The sequence below is a fragment of the Euprymna scolopes genome, chromosome 39, assembly GCF_053919585.1.
Source record: "Euprymna scolopes isolate OS-2025 chromosome 39, ASM5391958v1, whole genome shotgun sequence".
Taxonomy (NCBI): Eukaryota; Metazoa; Mollusca; class Cephalopoda; order Sepiida; family Sepiolidae; genus Euprymna; species Euprymna scolopes.
The window spans coordinates 36551234-36578193 of record NC_136520.1 but is presented as its reverse complement, the minus strand read 5'-3'; the positions used below and the strand labels follow the sequence as shown (position 1 = coordinate 36578193).

The 26960-nt window shown below is 31.3% G+C and overlaps 3 protein-coding genes across 22 annotated transcripts in view; 1 reads left to right on the top strand and 2 right to left on the bottom strand.

Annotated features, from left to right (window-relative positions):
- The window catches only part of LOC145263747 (polyribonucleotide 5'-hydroxyl-kinase Clp1-like), a 160043-nt gene extending 153607 nt beyond the window's left edge, over nt 1-6436 (bottom strand). For 2 of the 3 annotated variants that reach the window (XM_080120763.1, XM_080120764.1), the window contains exon 1: nt 6380-6436. In XM_080120763.1, the coding sequence (XP_079976889.1) occupies nt 6380-6421 (42 nt within the window). In that variant the 5' untranslated portion in view covers nt 6422-6436. Of the gene's footprint in view, nt 1-6367 lie in introns of all 3 variants that reach the window. The other variant, XM_080120762.1, reaches the window with a different exon arrangement.
- Nucleotides 2871-5737, bottom strand: LOC145263748 (uncharacterized). Its single transcript, XM_080120767.1, has one exon. The coding sequence runs from the start codon at nt 3970-3972 to the stop codon at nt 3019-3021; it is 954 nt and encodes a 317-aa protein (XP_079976893.1). The 5' UTR covers nt 3973-5737; the 3' UTR covers nt 2871-3018.
- Nucleotides 6437-6800: 364 nt separating the features above from the next.
- LOC145263743 (dnaJ homolog subfamily B member 6-like) overlaps nt 6801-26960 on the top strand; it is a 115815-nt gene continuing 95655 nt past the window's right edge. For 8 of the 18 annotated variants that reach the window (XM_080120749.1, XM_080120741.1, XM_080120747.1 and 5 more), the window contains exon 1: nt 6825-6982. The gene's annotated coding sequence lies outside the window, so the exon portion shown is untranslated. Of the gene's footprint in view, nt 6983-26960 lie in introns of all 18 variants that reach the window. The other 10 variants (XM_080120748.1, XM_080120740.1, XM_080120751.1 and 7 more) reach the window with 9 other exon arrangements.

Genomic DNA, 26960 nt, shown 5'->3' with positions numbered 1-26960 from the left:
TAATTGCACCAGGTGATCATCACATGTTCAGCACATTCAGGTACACTTTAGTGTTGACGTTCAACCCGACTCTGAAGATGTGAGGTTTCATGATGTAGCCCTCACTTGAAACTCCACCAAAGACCATAACTGTGCCCAGAGACTTTGTTTTCATCACCCTGGGCATGTCCCTGTTATTTGTGGCAATCCAACAATGCATTTTGAGGGTGCTGGCAATAGTCTTGTTGTCATAACTTTGATCAGTAGAGAGCATGAGTTGTACAGAGGCGCATCTCCGATCTCATTCATTGAACATTGTATCATTTTCAGACATGATAGGAGGCTCCTATCGCACCTGAAATTTGTACACAACTGGCCTACTAGTAGATGGTCTGTAACAAAAAAGAAAACTGGTTTTCATCAAACAGAAATGGAATCATGTCGTCTTTTCTTGGGCGACGATTTTATAGTTCCACACTGTAAATATGTTTTTGAAATCTAACTTGTGATTCCTTTGTTTTGCTTATTGTTAAGAAAGATCCCAGGTTTTTGTTTTAAATCTATTTTTCTGAATCAGGTGATTCATATTTTGAAATTTGCAGGGGTAAGCCTCATTGTGTGACTTTGTATCTGTGACAGTACTTATTATTCTGAGAGTGGGGCGCAATAAAAATAAGATTTAACAACCAATGCATCTGTGGGAGCCGGCAAGGAGATATAAAAATCCCAGAGAGAACAGTAACAAGACACCAAGGAAACAAGACAGAGGTGCAGTCAAACAAGAAGTCACCCTGCTTTCACTGTTAAAGCTGGCAGACATTCCTGTCTGTGACTGTCACTCGACCAACAAAAAGAAACAAGGAATAAGTAGTCTTTATGAACATTCTCCCTTTTTTCCTCCGTTTATACCAACACCTTACTTTGTATTATTTTTGAAAGGTGATGGCACACTAAAATGAACCTTTTTGAACACACACATTCAATCTAGTCTTTTGTTGTTGATAAAAGTTATTTAAATTGTCAGAGTTGATAAAAGTTATTCAAATGATCAGAGTTTGTTTTGTACTAAGTGGAGTTTCTATATTATGTTTTTTTTATGTTGTAATACACAAAGCATGTTGAAAAATTTCCGACATCACAGTTAAGAGATATATCACAGCTGGGTTGGGTGTAAAGCTTGCGAAATATTGCTATGTCGTGACCTCAACTCTGTCAGGAGTCAAGTAACGCTTGTTTAAACTAGACCGTAAACCAGTGCACATGAACTCTAGTAAAAGTAACCAGTAAAGGTTCTTAACCATCATCAGAACACTGTTTTCCTCCTGGAAAAAAATGACACTTTTTATTACTGGTAACAAAATACATATGCAAATCACTTCCTTCCAGCAGGAGGTATAATACTAGAGCCAAGAACTTGACTAGGTTTTTCAAAGTCAAAGAAGAAACCGATCCACCTCTGACCACCACCTTCCCATGACATGTAAGTTGTTTAACTTATTTTTCTCACAAGCAAGCTATAAAGCCGCTTGATGTAAGGAGTTTAAAAAATAGTACTGCAAGGTAAAAAAAAAATTGCCAATGATAACTGTTAGATGAAACAGATTGTGACGCAGAAATCTATGGTGCCCCCTCACCAAACTTTCATAAGAAACACTCGTCTAGCACAAAATACTATCAATAATTTCCCCCACTCTTTATCTTTGTCTAAACCTAAACATAGATTCCATGAGCAAAGCTTCTTTCTTAGAACTGCACGCCTATGGAATTGTCTTCTGTTTTCCTGCTTTCCAGCTGACAACAATATGGTTGTCTTCAAGTCTAATGTAAACAATTTTTTGATGAGCTGTTCCATATAAGTTAATAAATGTACTGAATTTCCATTACTATCGATTACTTTATTGTCCAATTGTCTACTGTACACTCTTTAACCCTAATCCTTGAGTGGCCTCTGGGCCTTGATAAGTGGTGATGCCTTTTGTATAGTTTTTTTTAACTCATTTTCCCAAACTTACCGTGTTCAACAGAGAGTCAGGCACCATTTTAAATTTTCCAATACATGGGTAAACACTGTATATTTTTCGAGCTGAATAAACATATTACATTAAATAAAAACATTAAAAAGCATCCAGTTAGGTAGAAAAGTAACTTATCTTGCCTTTGATAACATTTATTTGTTATATATTTGGGGGTTTTTTTTACAACTTTTTCGAATCTATGTGTATATTAATACAAACCTGAGGAGAGAGTTCTCTAATTCTGTAAAAGTAAAGAAGGGCTGCAAACAAGTGAAAAACAACACAAGACACCCAAGTTATAAATCCAAATATTTATTTACATACGTACAGAAGAAACTTATGAACAAAAGATCAAAATTCAACATGGGAAAAAGGGTTGAAAGACTATGTCTAATTGATGAGCAAAAAAAAAAAAAAATGGAAATTGCACTAACCCTATTTGAGTTTAACCAGCTTGCTCAAAAGGAGGAAGTTCAATGGGAGTATGAAATTCACAAGCGTTCCTAGTTGCATGCATATCCCCGATAGAGTTAATAATAATGTTAGCTTTTTTCCAACTCTTGCAGGGAGGTGTCAACGACCTCCTACATAGAGTGCCTAGAATTCCCAAATTGGTCACCCATTTAGTACTGACTAGGCTCAATGTTGCTTCACTTCTGTGATCTAATGAGAATCGGTGTGTCAACGTGATTTTTCTGTACATGATGAGTAGGACTATGACAACAGCATATTCTTTTCATTGTTTTGACTCTCGAGTATAAATCTGACACAGACACAGCTAATCAATCGAGAATCATATCACTAGAGTAACACGCCCACTGGCAACCACGAGCAAAAAAGTCTAAATTGTATCTCCGTGTGGTCCAATAAAATATTTCCAAGTGGTTGCACCAGGGCAAAATGGTTTCACTGAGGGCATGCTTGGGCCAGCAGAGACTCACACAACATTAGTAAGGATTTAAGAAGCAAAATTACTTGTCAGAGAGATGCCCTCTTTGCAACCACTTGCCCTGACAGCAACCACTTAGCGACCCTCCCTGCAACCACGTGCCCTGGTTGCAACCTCTGCTGTTATGTCTGGCAATATCTTCTGCCACTCAATGTTGTTTGGATCCAGTGGATATATGTCACTGTTCCTGAAAGCTTGTGGGGCCAGATCTCGCTTGATGGTAGTTTCATATGCGTCTTTGAAAACAAGTGCGAATGTGCGCTTGGTGACAATTTCCAGTTCATTTTGTTTTTTGACGGATTTCCGCCATTTCGCTTTCATTGTGTTGAAAACCCCAACATCCAATGGCTGCATAAGGTGGGATGCATGTGGAGGTAGGGCATACAGGATGATGCCATTGTCCTTGCAAAAAGTCGCTGCTCCAATGGACTGGTGACTGATATGTCCATCGACCAGAAGGAGGATGGGCCGCTTCACATGGGCTGTTTCGGGGTGAAAGACCTGTTGCAACCAGTCCAGGAAGATGGACTGATTTGTCCACCCATTTTTGGACTTTGTGATGAATGAATCGTCAAACACTTCCTGTAGTCTGAATCCCCTGAACTGTGTGCCAGGATAGATCATCATTGGGTGCACAAAGTGTCCAGTTGCACTGCAGCATACAAGAACGGTAATCATTGTCTTTTGTTCACTGCCAACTTGATAAACAAATTTTGTTCCCACAAAAGACAGAACTTTCCCAAAGGAAGTGTCTAAACTGAAGCCAGACTCATCACAGTTGTAGATCCTTGATGGATCTAGCAAAATACTGGCATCAAAGTCAGTGACGGTGGCTTGGAAATCAGCAAAACACTTCATTATGGATGATTTTCTGACAAGAGCTTTTTGCTTTCCAAGTTTTTGAGGAGTACACAGAACTACTCCTGGATGCCTTTTCTTGAACAAACGGTACCACTTTTCAGATGGCATGTTGGCTGGCCATTTTGTTGTTTGCCCCCTTGCATTCAGCATGCTTTGGACTGTCAACATTAGCTCCTGTTTTGTTTGTCCAAAGCCTCTATGTGATGAGTCTTTGATGAACTTGACGATTTCTCCCTCTTCTTGAGGTGTAAGATAAGTCTGGGGTGCTGTAGTGTCTTTCTTCTGCCAGTTATTTTACAGGCAAATGTTCCTCATGAAATGTTGAAAGTAGACGCTGCCTCCCTCTTTGACATGCCATTGCTCACTGCTTGAAGGGCATTCTGCAAGTTTTCTTGGGTCCACTTTGGCTTCATTGTAGACTTAAACAAACAGAGGAGAGCAAAAATAAAAAGACCTTGTCAAATCTTTTTTGTACACACACACACACACACAGAGACAAACACAAAGGCATACACAGAGATAGATCTACATACACACACAGAGACCCACACACATACACCCACACACATACACCCACACACTCACCATATATGCACACACACATACACACCACTCTTTCTCTCTCTCCCTCAATGAGTCAGAGATGGCCTGTCTTGTGCAGATTTGAATTCTGCCATACAGGTAGATCTAGATCTAGATTATAATGTTTCTGAGTTCTTGGGGCAGGAACAACTTACTAGAGTCTACGAAACGACTACGAACTGGCTTTTGGTTGCACAAAGGACATGCAATATTTTCTCCTGCCCTCCCTGCAACCACATTGGTTGCAAGTGGGCAATATTGATTTCAGTCATGCCCTAAGTGCAGCCACTGCCTCTCTGTGGCTATTTACTACCATGAATATAATTCACATGAATAAATAACACTCCTAACATTCCATTAACAGGATCAGTTGATGTACAGGCAGAAAGCAACATAAGCATGTGCAAAAATGATACTGTAAAAAACTCACCGAAATTTTGCTGAGCGATGTTTTTGTGCAACCAGAACTTCAGATCAACTTGTACCAAGCATATGCACCAATGGTGAACCGGAAGTGAAAAATGATGTTAGAGTTAAATCAAGGGAGGCCACCAACGAACTTATTCCCTTCAAACTTCACTGGTGACAGAGTTACACAAAGTGGTTGCAAGCTGGGCAAGTTACTCTATATATAAGAGCATATAAGATATCAACGGATATACACCCAAGAGTCAAAACAATGAAAAGAATATGCTGTTGTCATAGCTCTAATGATGAGCAAAGAACACATTTAAATATACAATATCAGTTTACTTCGTGCTTTTATGCCCAATTGATGATTGAATATGGTTAAATTTGTGCTCATTTTTTCATTAAATACTAATCCCTATTAATCTCTGTGTATTAAGAGAAATCTGCATTTCAGAAGATAATCCATGGGATTGAGGCAACTTGAAGTATTAAAACCCAAACTTAACGTGAAATGAAAAGGTAATGAAATTCTTACTTTGTGCGGTGACTACTTCACAACTTTCTGGGTAAAATTATCTGAGAGTTGCCTAGTTGCTTATGACAATTCGTCCTTGTAATCGTAACAAAAATGTAGTTTCCTTTTATCTTAAGTAACACAGGCGATTGCTTCAGTATCCACGATCACTAACAAACTAAAATGATCTAAAAACGACATGGATTCTGAAAGAAATAAACATTATGCCGGTTGTGACAAGAGCAATTTGCCTAATAAAAAAAGAACCTTCAGAAATACTTAGAAGCAATCCCTGGCAGAACCAGCTGTAAGGAAATACAGATAGCAGCCATAAAGGGAACAGTGTCTATTCTTAAAAGAGCCCTCGGATATGAATTTAAATGAATGGAAGAACCACAACGACCTATATAAATACAAATTTTTCTACTGAGCCAGTGACACTACTACCCTCATATTTTCCATGTGAACTACTAATGCTACTTGACACTCTTCGTCAGAAGAGGATCAATATCTCATGGTCTTAATACCCTAGTCGGGTAATCAATGATCTATACTTTTGATATACTTAAGATAAATTTTATGAAGAAGCCAGACAAGGTCCGGGTATCGTCATTTTAATTTAAAATTCAAGGTCGACAATTCGATCACCGAGATTTTGTATGAATTCAAAATAATTAAACCTTTTTAATTGTTAAAAAATCGTAAATTTTAATTTTCTTAGTTGATCAATTTATGTGATTTTTGTAATATAACATATTCGTTCCGTGACGAGTACGTACAATATAAATATTTTTCGGTATTCTTTTTTTTTAATCAGTGTAATTCTAAATAAACACCTATTATATTAATCTTTATCCTCAAGTGGCTTTTAGACTGAGTAAATTAAGTTTTACAGCACTATAGGTTCCACTTTCTGTATAATATACACAAAAACACGTGGTTTCAACTGTTGTCTTTGTCGTAACTACATAAGATGTGTTCAATTTAATTAACTTTTCAGAAAAATTATAAGTAAGTCAGTTATAATATTTACTAACTTCTGAATTAAATATATACCTTTTTTTTTACCTCAAAATTTCTTGGATGAGCACAATCTGGCAAGTTTTTCATGTACTTTAACTGTCACGTGACCCAAGTCTCGTGGTTACGAGAAATATAAGAACACTAATTATATATATCTATATTTTTTATATATTTACTTTATATCATTAGCGAATTAGTTTTAATATAGATAATTTCATAAAATAAAGGAAGCAATGTGTGTAAAAAAAATAAAAAAGGAAATGTTTCATACATTATCGACTATTTAAGTATATGGATGGTCACGTGTCAGATGAGATCACACATTTTCAGAGGATGAAGAAAATTTTTCTAATGGTTCTTTTTAATATTTTTTGTTTCAATTTGAAATATTAGAAGAACATTTCTAAATAATTAAATTGTAAAATTTTTGCAATATTCATTTTTTATTTTTTTGGGGGAGGGGGGGGGGGGGGAGGAATAGCATGTAGTTAGTGATGCATGCTGGGAAAAAAAAATCATGCTTCCGGTATAGAAAGGTTTATGTTGCTGTGAACTTAATATCGTTCTCATTTCTAGCATAAGAACATTTTAGAAAGAAATTATTAATTTAGGAGATATTATAGCAGCAGCAATTTTTTTTCTAGAAAGGTAAGATTTAAGACCACCCTTTTATGATATCTCATAATTATATTACGTTGATTTTTTTTTTTTTTAAATATATATATTGTTATAAAACGGAAAATGACTCTTCCATCCATAAGTGTTTTTGTGTGTGATTCCTAATAATGGATTCTATGCGTTACAAACTAAAAAAAAAAAAAAATATTTTAGTTTTCGCCCATTGTTATTTTTATTTTATTTTATTTTTTTTTTTTTACGTTTTAAAGTTCATCTTTACTGACGGTTTGTTTAGTTTTACTATAGTATAATTTATTTTAAATTAAATGATAGGGATAGGCATATCATGTCAAATGTATTTTTGTACAGGAAACAACAACACAAATTCTCGTAATATGGACGGAGGTGAACATAAATGGATGTTCTTTATTTGCAATGAAAATATTTAAAATAATATAATTAGCTAAATTTTATCTTGATGTTTAATAGGTAGGATTTCTTCAATTGTAAAGTGGGGATCGCGGGCAAAATTCAACCAATTTCACTATTTTATTCATTTTAATACCGTCCTTAATTGTCCTTAATTAAATTTTTTTTAATTATTTTTTCGCTTTTGAAATTTTAAAGTCTTAATCAAATATTCCGAGTGTCAGTGATGTTATGGTTCTTATGCAATTATTTTACCGTACTATTTTTAATAATATTATCAAGTTAAGTTCAAGTTTTACGATATCTTTTAAATTAAGTGAAAGTACAGAAAAATTAAACACTCCATGTTAAGAATGGTTTTCTAAATAATAGTATTAATTTCAGCACGGTATCATAAGTGCGTAAGTACCGATTTTTTATACGTGTACTCACACATTGCATAAAATATCGGGATTAAAAACGTTAATTGTAGATTTTTTTTTATACAGGCATTCTGCGTTATAGACAACAAAACGAAAATTGAACAAAAACAATTTTTTTGTATAGATAGGATTTCAAAGTTAAATCCAATTTTTACGGTATCTTTTTTTTTTAACTGCCAGATGAAAGGATAGAATAGTTACGAAACAGTCCCTCTCTACGTGTTGAATGGGGTTTTTAAATAGCCTGATTATTTCAGTACGGTCCGTATTCTGCAGAAGTACCAGATATCGGTTAATAAAAACAAAATGGTCGCCAAGCGATAACGACTTTCGTTTTTGTGTACGTTTTCAACGTCACAAATTTGTTTTAAGATTATTTAATTTTAGTTTTACAAACATTTACAAATATTTAATTTACAAATTTTTTTTTTCATTTTTTATTTTGTAAAAATAAAATGAACATATTTTATATGTGGACCATCCTTCTTGCTATCAAAGTTAACAAAAACGAACTTCCCAGAAAATTATAATTAAACATTTTCACTGTTTCTTCATCCGAAATTGCAATGTAAATATGTAACTACAAATCCTATAAAATGATTTCTCGTTTGAAAAGAATTTGGAATGAAAACGTACAAATTTTTAATGTTTAGATTTTAAGCCGAATTTTTTTTTATTTTAGGACAAAATACAATTTATACCAATTTTGGGGGGTTTATACACATAGATTCGAAAATGTTGTCAAAAACAAATATAACAACTAAATGATGATTTCTTTTTTTTTTTTGTAAATTTTCAGATTAGGTCGGGTCCACCTCCACCTCCACAAATTTCTTTTAAATGACTAGTTTTAAAGGTTTTCGACTATGCTGAATACGAAAATCGCATTGAAATTTTGCAGAAATAAGTAGTTATCGAGATATAAAAAGTTGTATTATGCATTGTTTTTTGGAGGCCATCTTTTTTACGCGCGAGCGCGCCATAAACAAATCTACTCTTCTATGACTGACACTGCATGCGTGTATAAAAGATGGCCGCCAAAGAATACAATGCACAATACAATTTTTTTATATCTCGATAACTAATTATTTCTGCAAAATTCTAATGCGACTTTCGTATTCAGCATAGTCGAAAACCGGTAATCTGGAAGAAAGAGAGCCTGTTTTCCTCCGTTTGACTATAGGTGACATTACTGTCTGTTTTTTTTTTTTTTTTTACGTTCCTAAGAGAACATCCTTTAAGGAATACTCAAGAAAACACATGTCACTTAGAGGTAAAATGTTATCAACAATTGCATCCATTATATGGTTTGGCAAGGGTTACTTGGCGGCAAAGATCGTAATAGATTGCGCATGTAATAAAAAAAAAAGCAAACTATTTGTAAAAAAAAAAGTTTGCAAAAGAAAACGTAAATGTGTTTGGAAAAACAAAAGAAGCGTAAATGTTTCCAAAGAAAAAAAAAATGAAAAACAAAGAAAAACGTAAATGTTTGAAAATAAACAAGCAACAAAACGTAAATGTTTGCAAAAACAAAAAAAACGTAAATATGTTTGAAAAAAAAACGTAAATGTTTACAAAAAAAAAAAATTAAAATTAAAATATAACAAACATTTTTGGGTTTGTATTACTTTACTGTACACATAGATTCGAAAAAGTTGTCAAAAAAAAACAACAAATATATAACAAATAAATGTTACCAAAGGCAAGATAAGTTACTTTTCTGCCAAACTGGATATTTTTCGTGTTTTTATTCAATGTAACATATTTATTCAGCTCGAAAAACAGTGTTTACCGATGTATTGGAAAATTCAAGATGGCGTCTCACACCCTCTTTAACACCGTAAGTTTGGAAAATAGTGTTATAAATAAAAAACTATACAAAATACTATTAAAAACCCGCCGAATATATGTCAACCTATGTCACGGTAACATATATTGAGCGAGTTTTTAACAGTATTTTATCCGGTTTTTTATTTATAACATCTTTTCCCAAACTTACCGTGTTAAAGAGAGAATCAGACTCCATCTTGAATGTTCCAATACATCGGTAAACTGTATGGTTTTCGAGCTGAATAAACATTACATTACATAAAAACACGGAAAATATATCCAGTTTGGTAGAAAAGTAACTTATCTTGCCTTTGATAACATTTATTTGTTATATATTTGTTTTTTGACAACTTTTTCGAATCTGTGTACAGTAATTAATACAAACCCACATTTTTATTTCAAGGGTGCCATTGTGCTTCCTTAACTGGGTGGACAGACAGCAGCAACGCCACCTATAGTTAAACGGAGATTACCCAAAAACCTATAAAAGGTGTGTAAATAAAAATTGTGGAGGTGGACCTAATCTAAAAAAAATACCAATTTTTTAGTATTTTTATTTAATGTAACATGTTTATTCAGTTCGAAAAACGAGTAATGTTTAATGCTACCGAAAAACAAAAGATGACCACGAGGTCTTTAAAGACTCAATAATCTCTTCAAAATAAGAGATAAAACTATTTTACATCGATCGGTTTTGCAATTTAGAAGCAGCTTATTCTACAATTCCGGTTCTTAGGCACTTATTTATTAAATCGTATTTTCAAGTTTAACGATATCTTAATTCAAATTAGATGAAAGGACAGGAGTTACAAAACACTCATGTTAAGAGTGGCTTTCCAAATATTTTAGCACGGTATAAGTGCATACTGCATAAATACCACAATTTCTAACTAAAACAAAAGCAGTGTCCTTGCCCCTTCACAGTAACATTTTTTTTTTTTACTAAAAATGAATAAACAAAACGAAAATGTTTACTTTAAGTTGATGACTAATTTTCAGTGAAAAATGTTTAGCAATTTTTGTTTAGTCATAATTTAAGTTCCCTGTCTAAAATAAACACATTTCTTGTGTACACAGTTGTGACCACTTATTGTACACGTAACTTTGTCGTTTTCAATTCTGTACTTTAAGTCGTTCGATTACTAATAATTGAACAAAAACATAAAACAATTTCAAAGATCTTATTAAAAAGAATTATGAAATTTCATCAGGATACCCGTTTTTAGTCGGCCATTTTAACCTTAGAAAAAAAAAAACGAATACTTTGCTACTCTTCAAAATTTTAACTTTTTTTTCTTTCTTACAAAGGAGTCACAACTTATCAAGGTCAGGGGCCACTCGAGGATAAGGGTCAAGTAGATGCTTTTTAATGGAAACTCGATTTTGTGACTTTCGATTTTCATTTCAAACATGCACCCTTGTTTCTGATATATCTCGAAATGAAATAGTTAAACTTTGGTTGGCAAACATAATTTGTTCTTAAACTGAAATTAATTTTTGAATAAAAAACAAAGTAAAATCGGTAAATAATTCGTTCTAGAGAGTGGAGCTGGAGCAGGAGCACTGAAGTAAAATTCTACTTTTGTAACTTTTTTTTTTTTTTTTTTTGCCGAAAATATGCATAACCTATTATATAAAATACTAATGCAAATGCACTCATTGATCAGTGCTGTGGACTGCTGTTGCTGTGCTGAAATAATGTTATTCAAAAAGCCATTCTTAACATGGGGAGGGTGTTTTGTGTCAATTCTGTACTTTAAACCTTACAATTGAATAAAAAAAAAACTAATTAAACTTGAAAATGCGATTAAAAAGGGGCTTGCCTTGGCCTTCGGGTCGGGATCAAAGTGTAGTATTTTTATTTATTTATTTTTTTTAAAATTTTTTTTCACGTCAATAAAAAATGTTTTAAAAATTGGGAGCTAAGTAGGACGTCCCCCAGTATGAAAAGGTGAATGCGGTATTATGGTGAGAGAAGATATTAACTGGGAGAAACTTTTGATTTTGTTTAGTTCTGGAGTGACAAGGATGACTAACGACCCCTACAATCCCCCCCTTTTGAGTTGGTCATATGCCTAAGTTTTTTGTTCATTGTTGATTTTCAATGTATTAACATGAATAAAGGATTTAATATCTCAAAGTGTAGTATCTGTTCTGCAGATGCTGCTGCACTTAAGATAATTTGTACCAGTCAATGGAGGAGAAACCCTCTATACTGGGACAATTATTTTTGGTAACCAGAGTGCCCCCTTTTTGCCTACTTTTAGGGGAGCTGGTGTTTACCCCACATTAAAAAACGGCCTTGTGCCTAATTTGCTTTGGTGGGGAAGCAAATAAATACAATAAAATAAGGAAAAGAAAATCTTAAATAGTAATACGAACAGTTTAATGATGTCTTAAAATCTTTTTGTTCCATTTTTAACAGCATATCTAAACACATAATGGTTTAGAAAGTATTGTACACTTTTTCTTGAAAACATCAGGTCTAAAAAAATTAAACAAATTTCTCTATTACACTGTATTCTAGCTAGCTAATACATTCAGATTATAACTGATTGTATTTCAATTCATTTAAATCAAAGTACCGACCGACCGACCCCTTCTATTTTATGATTAACAACTGGTTTAGTTAAAATTTATGCACCCTATGCAATACAGTAATTGTAGGGATTAAAACTAAGAATTATAGTTTAATTGTTCAATTAGTAATTGGTTATATTCAAATTTCGTGTTAACAAAGGCCAAAAGGCTTTCTGCGGTCCTGTCGGCTGGACCGAAAAAAAAAACTTTAAAGATCCCTCCCACGTTATTAATTTTTTTTTTTATGATTAAAAAAACAAAACGGATGTAACGTAACACTTCGTTTTATAAATACATTTTTAGACTATTTTTTTCATCCAGCCGACAGGATCAGAGAAAGCCTTTATCAACACGAGGATGTGAACTTAACCTAATAATTTAATGGTATTTTTTTACTTTAACTCCAACTCGGCATTCACCGTTAAATTGACAACTTTTAAAGGTTTTCAGTTATGCTGAAAACGAATATCACATTTAAATTTGGGGCAGACGATTAGTTTTCGGGATATTAAGATTTTTTTTTCATGTAATCCCTTTGTTTTTACTACAGGCAATCTTTTTCCTATCTGGAAAGTAATAATGCGCATGCGTGTTACAAAACATCCCCTCTTCCTCTCCATTTTAAGAATGGTGCCCGCCAACCCGCAACTGACATTTACTAATACATTGGGGTGAAAAAATGTCTTAATATCCAGAAAACTAATTGTTTGCCCCAAAGTTGAATGTAATATTCGGTTTCAGCAGATCCGAAAACCTGAAAGTAGTTTTGTTTTAAACTTTGGAAACAAATTTTTTGCAGTATAAACAATAGAATGATAAAGTAATAAAAAAGTATGTTACCAAAGGCAAGGTAAATTATACTTGAATGATTTTTTTTTTTCATTTTTACTTGGTTTAAAGCGTTTTAGTTAGAAACACAATGCCAAGTTATAACAAGAAAAATGTCCGGCATGAAACCGTCACGGTAACATTAAAAATGTTTCGTTATTTTCACTTAACCGAATTTATTTATAAAGATGGCTGTTGATTTTTCTTTTTGAGACGATCGTTTATTTCAGATTTAAAAGATAAAAAAAAAAATTCAAATTAGTAGCATTTTTTTACGTCTGCCACCAATCACAATCCAAGATTTGTCTTATGTGATTCGATGGCAACAATTTTAAATTGGAGATGGTGGCGAGCGGGCATAGAGAAAGGGCTCCCGGAAGCGAAAAATGGAATAAATACTTTTAAATTGATTTGTTGTATTTGTATAAAAACAACAAAAACCTATTCAGCCCCCCCCCCTCAACTTTTTTATTCATTTTATTGTGAACATTCTAGATAAAATAAAAAAAACTCAATTTATCGTCTGTTAATGGTGTAATTTATTTTGGTACTTCTACAGTTTATCGCCAAAAATGGAGACGCTACTTTCTTTCGCGCTGTCGCTAAAATCAGAGGGCGAAATCTGTAGTTGAAACTATGGCTGAATTAAGGGGGGGGGGGGAATTGTTTTATTAAAATTAAAGCCACTTTCGTAGGAGGACCACGGGGCGAATTATCGCCCTTCTTTGAATAAGAAGCGACCTCTGTGAACCTCAAATATAAACAAATGTCTCTGAAAACGCAAAAAAAAAAAAAAAAATATAACGCAACAAGTAACACAAAAACATGAAAATTAAAACATTCTACTAAAAAGATGTATTAAAATGTAATTTAAATGTTTTAATATTTCTTTTCAATGAATGATTTATAACTGAAAATAAGTCCAAAACATGAAACATTTATAGATTTTTTTTTTTTTTTTTTTTTTTTTCACAGCAGGATTGTGTAAAAAAAAAAATATACGATGTAATTTTAGTTTGACAATGTAGCAAAATATCATTTTTAAACTATGAAAATGTATCGGCATTTACTTACAATTTTTAAATATTTTTTCCCCCCTTCAACAAGTTTATAGTGTTTATTAATTACAAGAAATATGAGTTATCTACCCTGTTCTTTGATTGACAACGACGTCTATCGGCCATTCTCGAAACTAAAATACACACATTCGCCCCGTGGTCCTCTCATACAGAAGTGCCAAATTATATTTTCTTACGCAGACTTTTCAATAAATGTCTTTACGATTATATTTTGATGTTTTGGGTTTTAAATGGCGTTCGCTCAGTTGAAACAATTACGAATGTCACTTTCAATTTCTGTGTTTAATAATAGAAATATGTATACGTTCCATGAAAAACTTTCCCGTTTTCATTAAATTGAAACATTTTCAATTAAACAACTTTTACTTTTTTTTTCATAGTTCTTTCCTTAAGTAATTAATATCTAGTTTTTTTTTTTTTTTTTTTCCTACTTCGCCCACCGTTTAAGATACTTATTTTTCCCCTCTGATTCTAATGGTAGGTGTCCGAAAAAAATGGCGTCTCCATTTTCAGCGATGAACTGTAGAAGTACATTTATTTTTCATACAAATTCGTGATTGATATATCGGAGGATGATAAAATCACTTTTTTAAAAATAATTTCGCCGTTCAACTCCTAAACCAAACAAACAATTCTTTGGTATAAGCTTGCCAAACTTAACAAAATAAAAAAACTCGACTAGGTGCAACCACTATCAACCCCCATTCTCTATCTGTGCATAAATCTAAATGCAGATTCCATAGACAAAGCTTCTTTTCTAGAACTACCTGTCTGCGGAACTGTTCCGCTGGACTGCTTTTCAACTGACTACAATATGGTCGTTTTCAAGTCCAATGTAATCAAGTTTTTGTTGAGCCGTTCCCTTAATCAAATTACACCCACTTTTCACCACCAATAATTACTATACTCTTGCCCCGATGACCACCATAAACTCAAGCCTTATTCTAGAGTGGCCTTTGGGCCTTAAGTGTCGACTCCTAGCAAAATTGATTTCTGAAAAATTTATCAAGTTCTGCATGTCTGTTTGCTTCGCGATGAATACCCTGAAAAAGTCCCTTCTGATTGCTTACCAGATTTAAAATAAACTATACTGCTTTTCAGAATATTTTTTAACTGAACATTAATCAGAAGGGACTTTTTTAGGGCATTCATTAATGGTCAACAGGAAACAGAAATAAACAAAGATGTACAGAACTTGGACAAAACCATTTATTGTTTCCTAGATTTTTTTCCCTGATAAAGCTTAAATCTATAAAAATCTTTAACCCTGCCACTAATCCTAAGTCCGGATATGAAAAGGAGGGAAAAAGTGTGTGCAACATCGGTGTAATAGAACTGTTGAGTCATTTCGATTTTTTTTTTTTTTTTTTTTTTTTTTTTTTTTTTTTTTTTTTTTTTTAACTTCAATAAGTTTTAAGATATCAAGGGGCTCTCTCCTGGAGCTAACACTTGATTCTGTTATGATTTAAATTTATATCCGAGGGCTCTTTTAAGAATAGATGCTGTTCCCTTTATGGCTGCAATTTGTATTTCGTTACAGCTTGGTCTTCCAGGGATTGCTTCTAAGTATTTCTGAATATTCTTTTTTAAGCCAGTTGCTCCTATCACAACCGGTATAACGTTTATTTCTTTCAGAGACCATGTCGTTTTTAGATCATTTTTAGGTCTCGTTCAGCTCTATTAAGGCCCAAATCATTTTCGACTGTGACATCGATAATGAGCGCAGTTCTTCGAGGTGTTTGTGTACATTAGTGATGTTTTAAACCAGCGAATTGCACGTGAAAACATTACGTACTTGTGTCAATTATAAATTCCGAAAAATGATCCAGTAACAAATCATTCGCAATTGTGTTAGTTTTTAAAATCAAGGGTCAGGGAGATAAGTCAGTTTATCATATAGAATTAGCCATAAAAAATTATTCCCTATTAAAACCTACAATAATACTCGATAATTTGATAAATTCTGTTGACTTGTAATTTTTCTACCGGATCATGTTTTGTTATTTTTTAAAAATTAATACTTATTTTGGCATGACACGTAAATGTTTTCACCTGAAACGCGTTGATTTAAAACATCACTAATCTTCACAAGCATCCAACTTCAAATAAACCAATAATACTTGATGTTCGCCATTAAAACTTTAATTGAAACATTATTTTTGTCCACCTATTTGAAGATTTCAAAATCCAAGTTGGACTAAATATAATTTTAATTTTATAAACATGTTTAACTTTATATTGTCATAGTTTATTTGTCTATCGAAGTTATTTGAATGTGTTAATATATTTTAATTTTTAATTTGTGTCTAAACATAGCTCAAACTGGAATATCGATTCAACAAAGATTTATCTCCCCTTCTTTCGATAAGCTTTTGATTTTTTTATATGTAAACCATCTGTTTTCGTTGTCACATTGCATTCAGCGGCCAATTAACATTTATTTGCTTCTATATAAAACATTTACTCGTTAAAAAACATTCCATTTGTATGCTGAACGATTTTAACCGTAATATAAAGGAATTAACTTAGAGAGATTATCGGCAAAAGTTTAAATTTGAAAAAAAAAATCGAAAAAAAAACTCTTAATAAACCTGACCATTTTCCATATTTTTTTTCTTTTACTAGATATTGAAGCATTTAGGGCTAAAATCCAGTTAGTATTATGCATGTAAACTTGAGAAAACATGCTTGAAATGTTAACGTAAGCAAAATCAAAGCAAGATGGCGTCCGAATTTGACTTGATATTTGATTTCATGTCTGTTAACTCCCGTTTTTGTTTTTTTTTTCTGATGAATACCCTCAAAAAAAAAAAAAAAAAAAACTCCCTCTGATTAAAGTTTACCAGTTAAAAATAAATCGTTAATTTGAAAAACTGAGTTTGTTGGCTTATTTTAAAACTGGTAAACATTAATTAGAAGGGACTTTTTCAGGGCATTTATCGTGAAGCAGAACGGTCAGCAGAAAACGAGTAAACAAGACATTCAGAACTTGAACGAAGCTGTTCAACTAATCACTGAGCCAAACGATATGTAATCTAGGTACGTGCAAAATAAATGGCCGATCTCTAAAATGTATGAACATTTTGACCCCTCCCTTCAATTAAAAATTCACCAAAATCAACCAATTTTAATCAAATTATTCAGAGTTTATCAACAATTATGAACCTGTTATTTCTTTTTTTAATTTTAGTGAAAATGTATTTTATGTAAACAAAAGCACCTTTATTGAAGTGATAGTTTTAAGTACTAAAAAACCCTGCACTTTTTTAATGAAAAAGCATCGTAGATGTTAATTAAAATGTTTTTTTAATATATTTCAAGAACGTTACAAAAAAAAAACTCAACATGTGTATTAATGAAATAGATATAACTTGAAGAAAAATCAATTTCCTGAACTAACAATGTTATCATTGAATTAAGCATTAAGTTTCACCAAAAAATATAATTTCAAAAAATATTTAATGTGATTTTAATAAAAATTTCTCAAAGCTTCAAATATATTTTCCTTGTATGCATAAATGTATAAACATCAGCATAAGATTTTTTTTTTTTTTTTATTATAATTTTGGAAAAAAAAAAATGAGATTGAGGATCATTAAAAAAAAAATGGGATCATTGCTACTAATGTCTAATTAAGAGTAGCCATTGTAAAAACATTTTTCATGACTATTTTTTCACATGTAAAAAAATACATTTCTTTGTAAGAGATTAACTTTAGACTAATCTCATAAACACAATGAAAAAGTAATCAAATCTAAAAATAAGTTATTTTTTCAAAACCATGGGTCCTATTAGTTTTCACTATTAAATTGCATGTACTACTGTAATCTTATAGTCACGTTATTGTTTCGTAATTAAATTATCAAATGAACCAAATTGCTATGAAAATATGACTAATTCCATTAAGGTAATGTTTCGATGAGGTTTACGTCCAAAAATTCAGTATGCCAGAAGTGGACTCTGGTTTACCTAAATATAGAATGGAAGTCACTAGGGATGAAGCAAAAACTACAAGTTTTAATAAATTTTTTTCATACATTATTTATGACAAAATTCAATTTCATCATTTTAAAAAACTTTTTATACAAATATTTATTTATTTTTTCTTTTATAACAAGAAGTGTTAAAAAAAACCCAACAAACTTTCATGCTTTATTTGACAAAATTCTGTGATAAAACTTGTGAAAGACATCAATATATTTCCAAATTTATGGAATCGTAAATAAAAATTTTGAATTTTTTTTCATAACACAAGTATTAAAACAAAAAAAAAAAAAAAAACTATAGAAATGTAAAAAATAAGTTTATTTTTTTGTTTCATGATAACACAAATGTTAAAACTAAAAAATTTTTTGAATAAATTATTTCCATGTGGTCTCGTATTTTGTTTTATGCTTAGTGACTTCCATTCCATATTTAGGTAAACTGAGTCCACTTCCGTCATCTTAACTTTGTGTACTGAATTTTTGGACATAACCTTCAACTGTAGACATCTTAAAGCTGAAATCTTCAATATAACGCATTGGTTTAATAATAATTTTTAGAATATTATTTATAAATAAATAAAAACAAACAATTGACATAATAAAAACAAGTGAAGCATGCATGCCCCCCCCCTGATAGCACAGTGAACGAGACTTAAAAAAAAATGATTAAGTTGACCGACCCCTTAACAGCCAAATTTCTGGCCGAAAACCGATTACAAAGATTTTCCCAAATCTCCATACCCTGTATATCAAATTTTGAGTATGTAGACTGAAAATTGAGTTATTGTGTAGGGAAATGTGTGCACACACACACACACACACACACACACACACATTTTATTTATATATATATAAGGAGGGAGAGAGATTTTTTTTCCAATTTGACTGCCTTGATAATAGAAAATAAATGGTTATTATTCAGAATTCCCTCCATATTAAAAAAAAAAAAAAAAAAAAAGGAAAAATCTGTATAATGCACATATCCGTGACAAAACAAAACTCACAGTTCGCACAGGCTTGAAAAGGCTTTGAATTTTTAGGTTCGTCTTGAAAACACCTTATTTTTGTTATGTTGAAAAGGCCTTAAAGATATAGGAATGTCTTGAAAATCGTATTTATATTCACTAAAAATTTGTCAGAATAGTAGAATAAAATTGAAAAAAATACTATTAAAATACTAAACAAAATCCAAATACATTTTATCTAAAATTTATATTTTTGGTATTGTTGATACAGGTTATATCCCTTTATCACAAAACTACCTGATGTTATCCATATACCTTATGAATGTAGCTGAAGTGAAATTCAAAATCGAAATAAATACTATTAAAATGTTTTTTTAAGTTTAAATCAGCTTTCCGGCTGACTACAATATGGTTGTCTTCAAGTCTAACGTAAATAAGTTCTTGATGAGCCGTTCCATATAAGTTATCAAATTTAAAAAGTTTTCATTACTAATGATTATTATATTGTCCAATTTCTACTGTACACTCTTTAACCCTTATCCTTGAGTGGCCTCTTGGCCTTGATAATGAGTTGATACCTATGAAAAAAAAAGAAAAAAAATCCAGTGTGAACAAGTTCTAATTGAATCGTCCCCCTAAGTAATCCAAGTTTCAAAATTCCCACTGTTTACTATGCTAAAATCACAATGACTAATGTATACCTATTAACCCTTATCCTCGAGTGGCCTCTGGGCCTTGATAAGTGGTAACACTCTTGTAAAAAAAAATAAAATAAAAATAAAACAGATGTATTTATGTGTGTGAATATTTAACTAATAAACTCTTAAACTACTGGTCGCATAACACTGAAATTAACAGGAACTCATTAGGATGGTTTATAATGAGTAAAATCTTTTTTTTGATGGATGAATAACTTGTACGGAAATATATCGGCAAGCTGAAATGCAAAATGTTCATTTCAATTTGCCAACATATTTCTATTTCTTTCTGCGCATGCCCAAATTCAATTCATTTCTTCAAGTGGTTTAATATTAAATCTGTCTATCTCACGATAGTTACATCGATAGATGCGCGTGGAGCGCTAAATGTTTAGGTTTTCAATTCTAGCTGATGGCACCCAAGTCATTTTTTTTTTTTTTTTTTTAACTGTAAATCAGTACTATATATTAGGGACAATATAATATTTAATAGAGAATTGGCCATGTTAGAAAAAATCTGCGTGAATTAAAATATATTTAAGCATATTTTACTACCTGGCAAGGCTGGGCATCTCCTGCTAGTATTGGTTAAAATAGTTTTTTTTGTTTATTATATCATTCTTTATCAAATGTTTTTTTTAAAACTTGAATTTTGTCTGGACATTAAAAATCTGTATGAACCTTAAAAAATATTTTTAAAAATCACAAATTGATCAAGTTTAATTTTTATAAAGAAAAACTTTTTTTTTTTACATGGGAGTCGCCACTTATCCTAGAATGGCTTTTGGGCATTGATAAGGCTTTAGTGTATGGTGATCATTGGGACAACAGCGTAGTAATTGTTAGTGGTGAAAATTGAGTATAATTTGATTACTTAAGGGAATGGCTCAACAAAAACTTGTTTACATTGGACTTAAAAACGATCATGTTGTAGTCAGCTGAAAAATAGGGCAGCGGAACAGTAGGTGTGTCAGAAACTTTGTGGAAAATATTGAATAATTCGACCCCCCTGTCTTTCCAACTCGAAAAATGTAATTGAAACCCTAATTTTTTTTTTTTTTTTTTTTTTTTTTTTTCAATTAAAGGGGCAAGGACCAAGGTTCATTTAAAAAAAAAAAAAAAAATACAAACTTTTTTTTTTTTTTTTTAAATTACAAACATGTTTTTTTAAAAAAAAAAAAAGGTTTTAAACTTCGGACTTTTACAGGTAAATTTCAAAAAAAACTTTAAATTAGAATATTTTTTATCTTTAGTTTGTGATATAAAGCACATAAATTATTTACTTTTTAATAGACATTTCAAAATGGGGGGGGGGGGGCGTGAATTTGAAAAAAAAAACGTTTGTCTAAAATATTACATTTGGTTTATTGGAAAGAGCATAAAATTTTACATTGACCCTGAAAATATCGTAAAAATAGAACCAATAGAAAAATTTTGATAGATTTTTAAAGTTTAAAAATTGAAAAATACTGAACTTGTAAAATTCAATTAATTTCATTACTGTTTTTTAAAAAATAAAAAAAATATTTCTATTACTTTTTATACAACTTTAATAGTTTATTTTGGAAGTATAATCCATAAAGAAAATAAACAACCCACTTTTAAAAGAAATTACGAATATTTTATATTTTATTCGCAGTTAGGGGTGTCAAAAATTCTTACAAAAATTCTAATACACTTAGCGGAACAGTTCTACAGACAGGCAGTTTCAGAAAAGAAGCTTTATTCATAGAATCTGCATTTAGATTTACACACAGATAGAGTAGGGGGGGTTGATAGTGGTTGTATCTAGTTGAGTGTTTCAAGTTTAGCAAGCTTAAACCAAAGAATTGTTTCTTGTTTGGTTTAGGAGTTTAACAGCGAAATTATTTTTCAAAAATAATGATTTTATCATCCCACAAATTTGTATGAAAAATAAAGGTACTCCTGCAGTTTATGGTCGAAAATGGAGACGCCATTCTTTTCAGGCCATTTAGAATCAGAGGGAGAAATCAGTATTTCAAACTATGGTTAAAGTAAATAACAAAAAATTAAACTAGATATTAATTACTTTTAAGTGATTAATGAGAATTTGTATCTTGTAATAACTGTCTTTTAAGATTGTTCTTAAAATTATGAGACAGTTGCTTCTTGTTTACTCTAATTAAATTTTCTTTAAGAATAAAACTACTTGATTTTTGCAATTTTTGAAATATATTTTTGTTTTGTCATGTGTACGTATATTAAAAAATTTTTCTTGGTTGGTTTGCCGACTTATTTTTTGATTAATTTAATGTTTGGCCCAAATAGTGTAGGAAATGATGGGTAGCCATTTTGGCAGATTTTTTAAATTGCAACCATTTTTTTTATTTTAAAAAAAATATTTAAAGTCTTTAAAATAAAAATACATATTTAATATCACCTTTTTAGTTTCTTTTAAAAGAAAAATTATTTGTTCTTTATATAGGGCTTTGTTTTCAATTGCGTCCTGACACATCACATTTTGTATTTTCTTTCATCTGTTTATAATGTGGGAATGGAAATATTGAACTCCCACAAAAGTAAAGGCTTTTATACTAAAAAAAAACATTACTTAGCTGAAATATATATCAAGTGTTTTTTCAATACTGATTGATCTCTTTGAGCAGTCCTAAATTTCTGGCTTTGGAGAATCGGAATTTGATTGTTTTCTTTTCTTAAAAATCTATTGATAAAAAAGCACCTGGTAATTTCATGAGGTTATGTTAAGATTACACCGTCTGCAAAAAATATCACGTGATCTAAATTTTCCAAAAACAAATGTGTAACTAAATTAATACCATTTTTTTCCCCCCCTTTTCTTTACTGTTAGAATTTACCATACTGCTATTAACCCTGATTTCATCTTATAGGCAGCATTACGTATACAGTAACTGTATATGCAAGATAATGTACACAAAGGTTATTTTCCAAAATTCTTAGAAAAAGTATTTCTGGTATTCAACAATAATCCTAATCTAACAATTCTACACTGTCTTGGTGTTTTATTTATAGAAAGAATTATCGTCTCTTACTATTAATCTTAGATAAGAGTAAGACTTGTTTTCAAAAGTCGAAATACTTGTTCATGATAAAATATACAATAAAATTGTTAGGTTATAGTCGGAAATTCTTGCATGTGTTCACTTTGATAGTAATTTGTAAAATCTTGAATCTCTCGATTATTGATAATCATTTGCGGACTGTTATCGTCTTCATAGTTGTTGTTTCACCACGTTTCAGCCTTCCTCAGATGATTGACCGTGACTGGATAGGAATGTGGAGTCTTGTACCTGCAGCTCCAGTAATTACTGCCTTCCATAGTTGTCTCGACACATTTTGACCAACAAATTCTCTGGCCTGCTTGTTGGAACAACTATGAAGATGAAGATAACTGTCATTGAGATGAAGCTTCATAATTTGTCCAATTTTTTTTTTTTTTTTTTTTTTTTTTTCGGACAGTTATCTTCATAGTTGTTCCAACAAACAGGCCAGAGGATTCCAAAACACATAAAAAATAGGTAAATGGTCTGAAATTCGTGAAATTAAGATTTTGAAAATTTTATAAACTCTTCCTTTTTTATAATTAAATCCATTTTTTTTTTTTTTTTTTTTTTTTATTTACTAATTTTTTTGTTGTATTAAATTTTTTATTTTAAAATTTTATTCACCCAAAACAGACACATTGACACAAACTAATAGGACTACTGTGAATTTTAAGTGGGGAGTTGTGTAGCAAGATGTTTGTTCACATTAAATTTAAATTTCTGCATGTTGGTACAAACGGAAGCAGGAAGGGAATCTCAAAGGCTAGCAGTATATAAGGAAAGAAATTTTTAGAGTAGAAAACCTTGTATATTGGAAGCTCCACAGTGACTGGGTGGAATTTTGACAGTTGTAAAATTGTTTGGGATTATATATATCAAGGAGGACACTAGTGCTGAAAGTTCATAGCATATTCCTTTCAAATATTGTAAAACAAGCTTGGGATGTGGCAATGGAGCTAAAATTTAGTTGACAGGAGAAAAGTTTCTAATTCAGAGACTTTTTCTTTCTCTCTATCCGAGAGAGAGACCATTAGTTGGTATACTCACCAGTGCAAGTGGTGGCTGTATAGATATGTATATAGGATATTGGCAAGTGTGAAAAGGTTTCTAACCTGATAGGAGCCCACTTTCTGGGCATCAAACTGGGTAATATCTGGAATTTGTTTATTTTACTTTGTGTTGACTTGTATAGATGTTTCAGCTGGATGTAACCTTTCAAATTAAGCTTCCATTTTAATTTCTTTTCCTTCAGATCTTGTTTTGGCATTTACATTTGTCTTTCTACAATGCATTATTTTAATGAAATAATTGTCTAGATCCAATTAAGTCTTAGACCCTTTAATTAGTGTTGTAAAAGTAATTGAAAAAAAATCATTACTGTTTAAAGTCTAGAAGGCGTAACTTCCTGTTTTTTAATACTACAGGGGTGCATTAGAAAGGTTATTGCTGAGAAGCACTAATTCTGATCAGTTCTGTGCAGTTCTAGGTGCTCCATCCTCCCAGGCTTTGCCTTCGCTATTTAAGAGGAGGCTAGTTTATTGCTAATCCCCCAAGGCAATGCCAACGGGGCTACCCAAACACTTTTTGCAGGTCAGAGTGCCAGTCCTTGAGGACGCTGACTTCTCAATCTTACTTTCCGGCCCTGGTGCCTTGCAGTGAGAACTAAATTTTTTTTTTTTTTAAATTCTAACTCAAGACTTATTTACCAGTTTAAATGCTGAAAATTACTTTACAATTTTGAATAGTAACAAAATTCATTTTTAAAAAAAATGAAGAGTGGATTAAAATGGCAAGCTTATTTACTATATAATAACTTTGTTTTATATGAAATACAAGCAGAAAAAATCTAACTTATTTGCTGATCATTAAGCTGGTTTTAAGCACTCATAAATTTATAACGTACACAAGCGGAGTGGGGGGCTTTGCCTGGTCATAAAATACGCTAAAATATATTTTAATTTGTCCAGATTTCGTCTATATTATTATAGTTGTAATTTCAAAAGTAAAAAAAAGTATTTGGGTGCCATCAGCTAGAATCGAAACTGAAAGCAAATCTGTAGCATTCAAAGCTGGTGATGTTACCACTGTACAAATGTGATACACATATGAGCTGATTAAAAATAAACAAAGATGAATGTACAAAAATGTATAACGATTTTTTTCAGTTTTGGCCCATTAAAAACTATTTTAACCGGCTAAAGACCCATTAAAGAATGGTCCATAAAAAATCCAATAATTTGAGGCACTTAGCGCTGCTCTGACTTTTAGTTTCAGAAGATAGTTTGAAAATATGGTGACACAGACATAGTGAGTTTTATAAATTTAAATTTAAAAATCTAATTTAGTTTCTAAAATCTATCATGATTTTAGAAACTATTTTCATTTAAATTACCTCCTTTTGAAAATTAATGAGCTTATTTTAAGGTTTTAGTAATTTTTGCTTTATCAAATCAGTTTAATGTTAGCAGTGACGCGCAGAGAATTTTTCAGGGCAGGTGCTCAAGTGAAAAAAAATAGCAAAAAAATATAGTAATGGTGGGGCAAAGGCCTATAATACATTCCTCTGAAAAGGACACTTTTAAAACCTGAATAAAACAGGCAGGTACTTGGGTATCCCTAGAACACCTCTCTTTGCACATTCCTAAATATTAGTATTGAAAAAAATTATGTATATATATGTATATATATATATAATGAAAATAGGGTAATAAAATTACAAACGAATAAAACGAAACCTTAATTTATTATAAGTTGTTTATAAAATCTATGCAAATTAGTCATATTTTGAGGAAGACGAATCAAATTTGCTGGAATCAATTTGCTTGCATCAATTTGGATGTTCTGTTTTTTTTTTTGTTTTTTTTTTCTACCAAATTGATAGAGGAAAGAAAAAATAAGGGCTCTTTCTTCCTCTCTACATCTTGTATTGCCCCCCCACCCCCCTTATGACAGTTGATAAAAAAAAAAATAGGATTCTGTTAAAGTCGTTTTATTTATTTTTTTTCCACTTAAAAATTAAATTTTAAACTTGTAATAAAAAAAAAAAAGGTAGCCCAACAAAATAAAAGCATTCTCTATTTTGGCAAATAGGATGCAAATTTGTTATTCGGCTATAAGTATACATTCACTATTCTGCAGGCAAGATTATGGCACCATTAAAAATGATCAAATATTTACATATACATAAAAATGATTTTGAAATTATCTCTATAAAAATAATGTACGTTCAATATTCCCTAATTTCTAAATATTTACTTTGCTTTGTCCTAATCTTCAGTTCTTGTGGTCATAAAAATACTTCTGGCATTAGAACGAGTCATCTGGGTTTAAATAGCTTGTACAATCTCAAGAATATCAAATCCAACCCTGAATATTTTAATTAGAATGTAAAGTATGAAATATATGTATACAGTAGAACCCCAAGATACGGTGGCTGTAGGATACGTTTTTTTCGGGTTACAATGTGAATACAATATTTTTCTGGCTCGTGGTTACGGTATTTGCATCACCTTAGGATATTATTTATAATATTATTTGGTTATATACATGTATTATATACTGTAGTGTATTCTGTTACTAATTTTAAATATGTAATGTATAAAATCTTGCTTATTCCGGGGTTCTACTAATATATATATATACATACATATATGTGTGTGTATGTGTATGTTTCCTCTTTCTAGTTCATTAGTTTTGAGTTTTTTTTTCATTTTTTAACTTATAGTATGAAGATATGCATAAAAGTATATACAATTAGCATTAGAATAGTTAAGATTGTGTTTTCCGTGATATAAGCAATGTTTAAATTTTAAAATGGAGTATGTTATACGTTTATAAGCAAAAATACTACGTAAATATTTTGTAAAATAAACATTTGTTTTAAAATCAATATTTCAATGTGACGTCTTGCTGAAAAAAAAATTTTTTTTTCCGTGTCATGATATTAAGACAAAAAGAGTTTAGTGGTAAAAATATTGAGGAAGATGTATCCTGTCGAAATGTTTATTTTACAAAATCTTTGTTGTATTTTGGCTAATAAACATAGGTATTTCATTTGAACATGGGAATGCTCATTTTATTCTTCTTCCGTATGATCGTTTTACAAATTGACTCACAAATAAAAAAATTTTACTTGTTTAATAAGCAT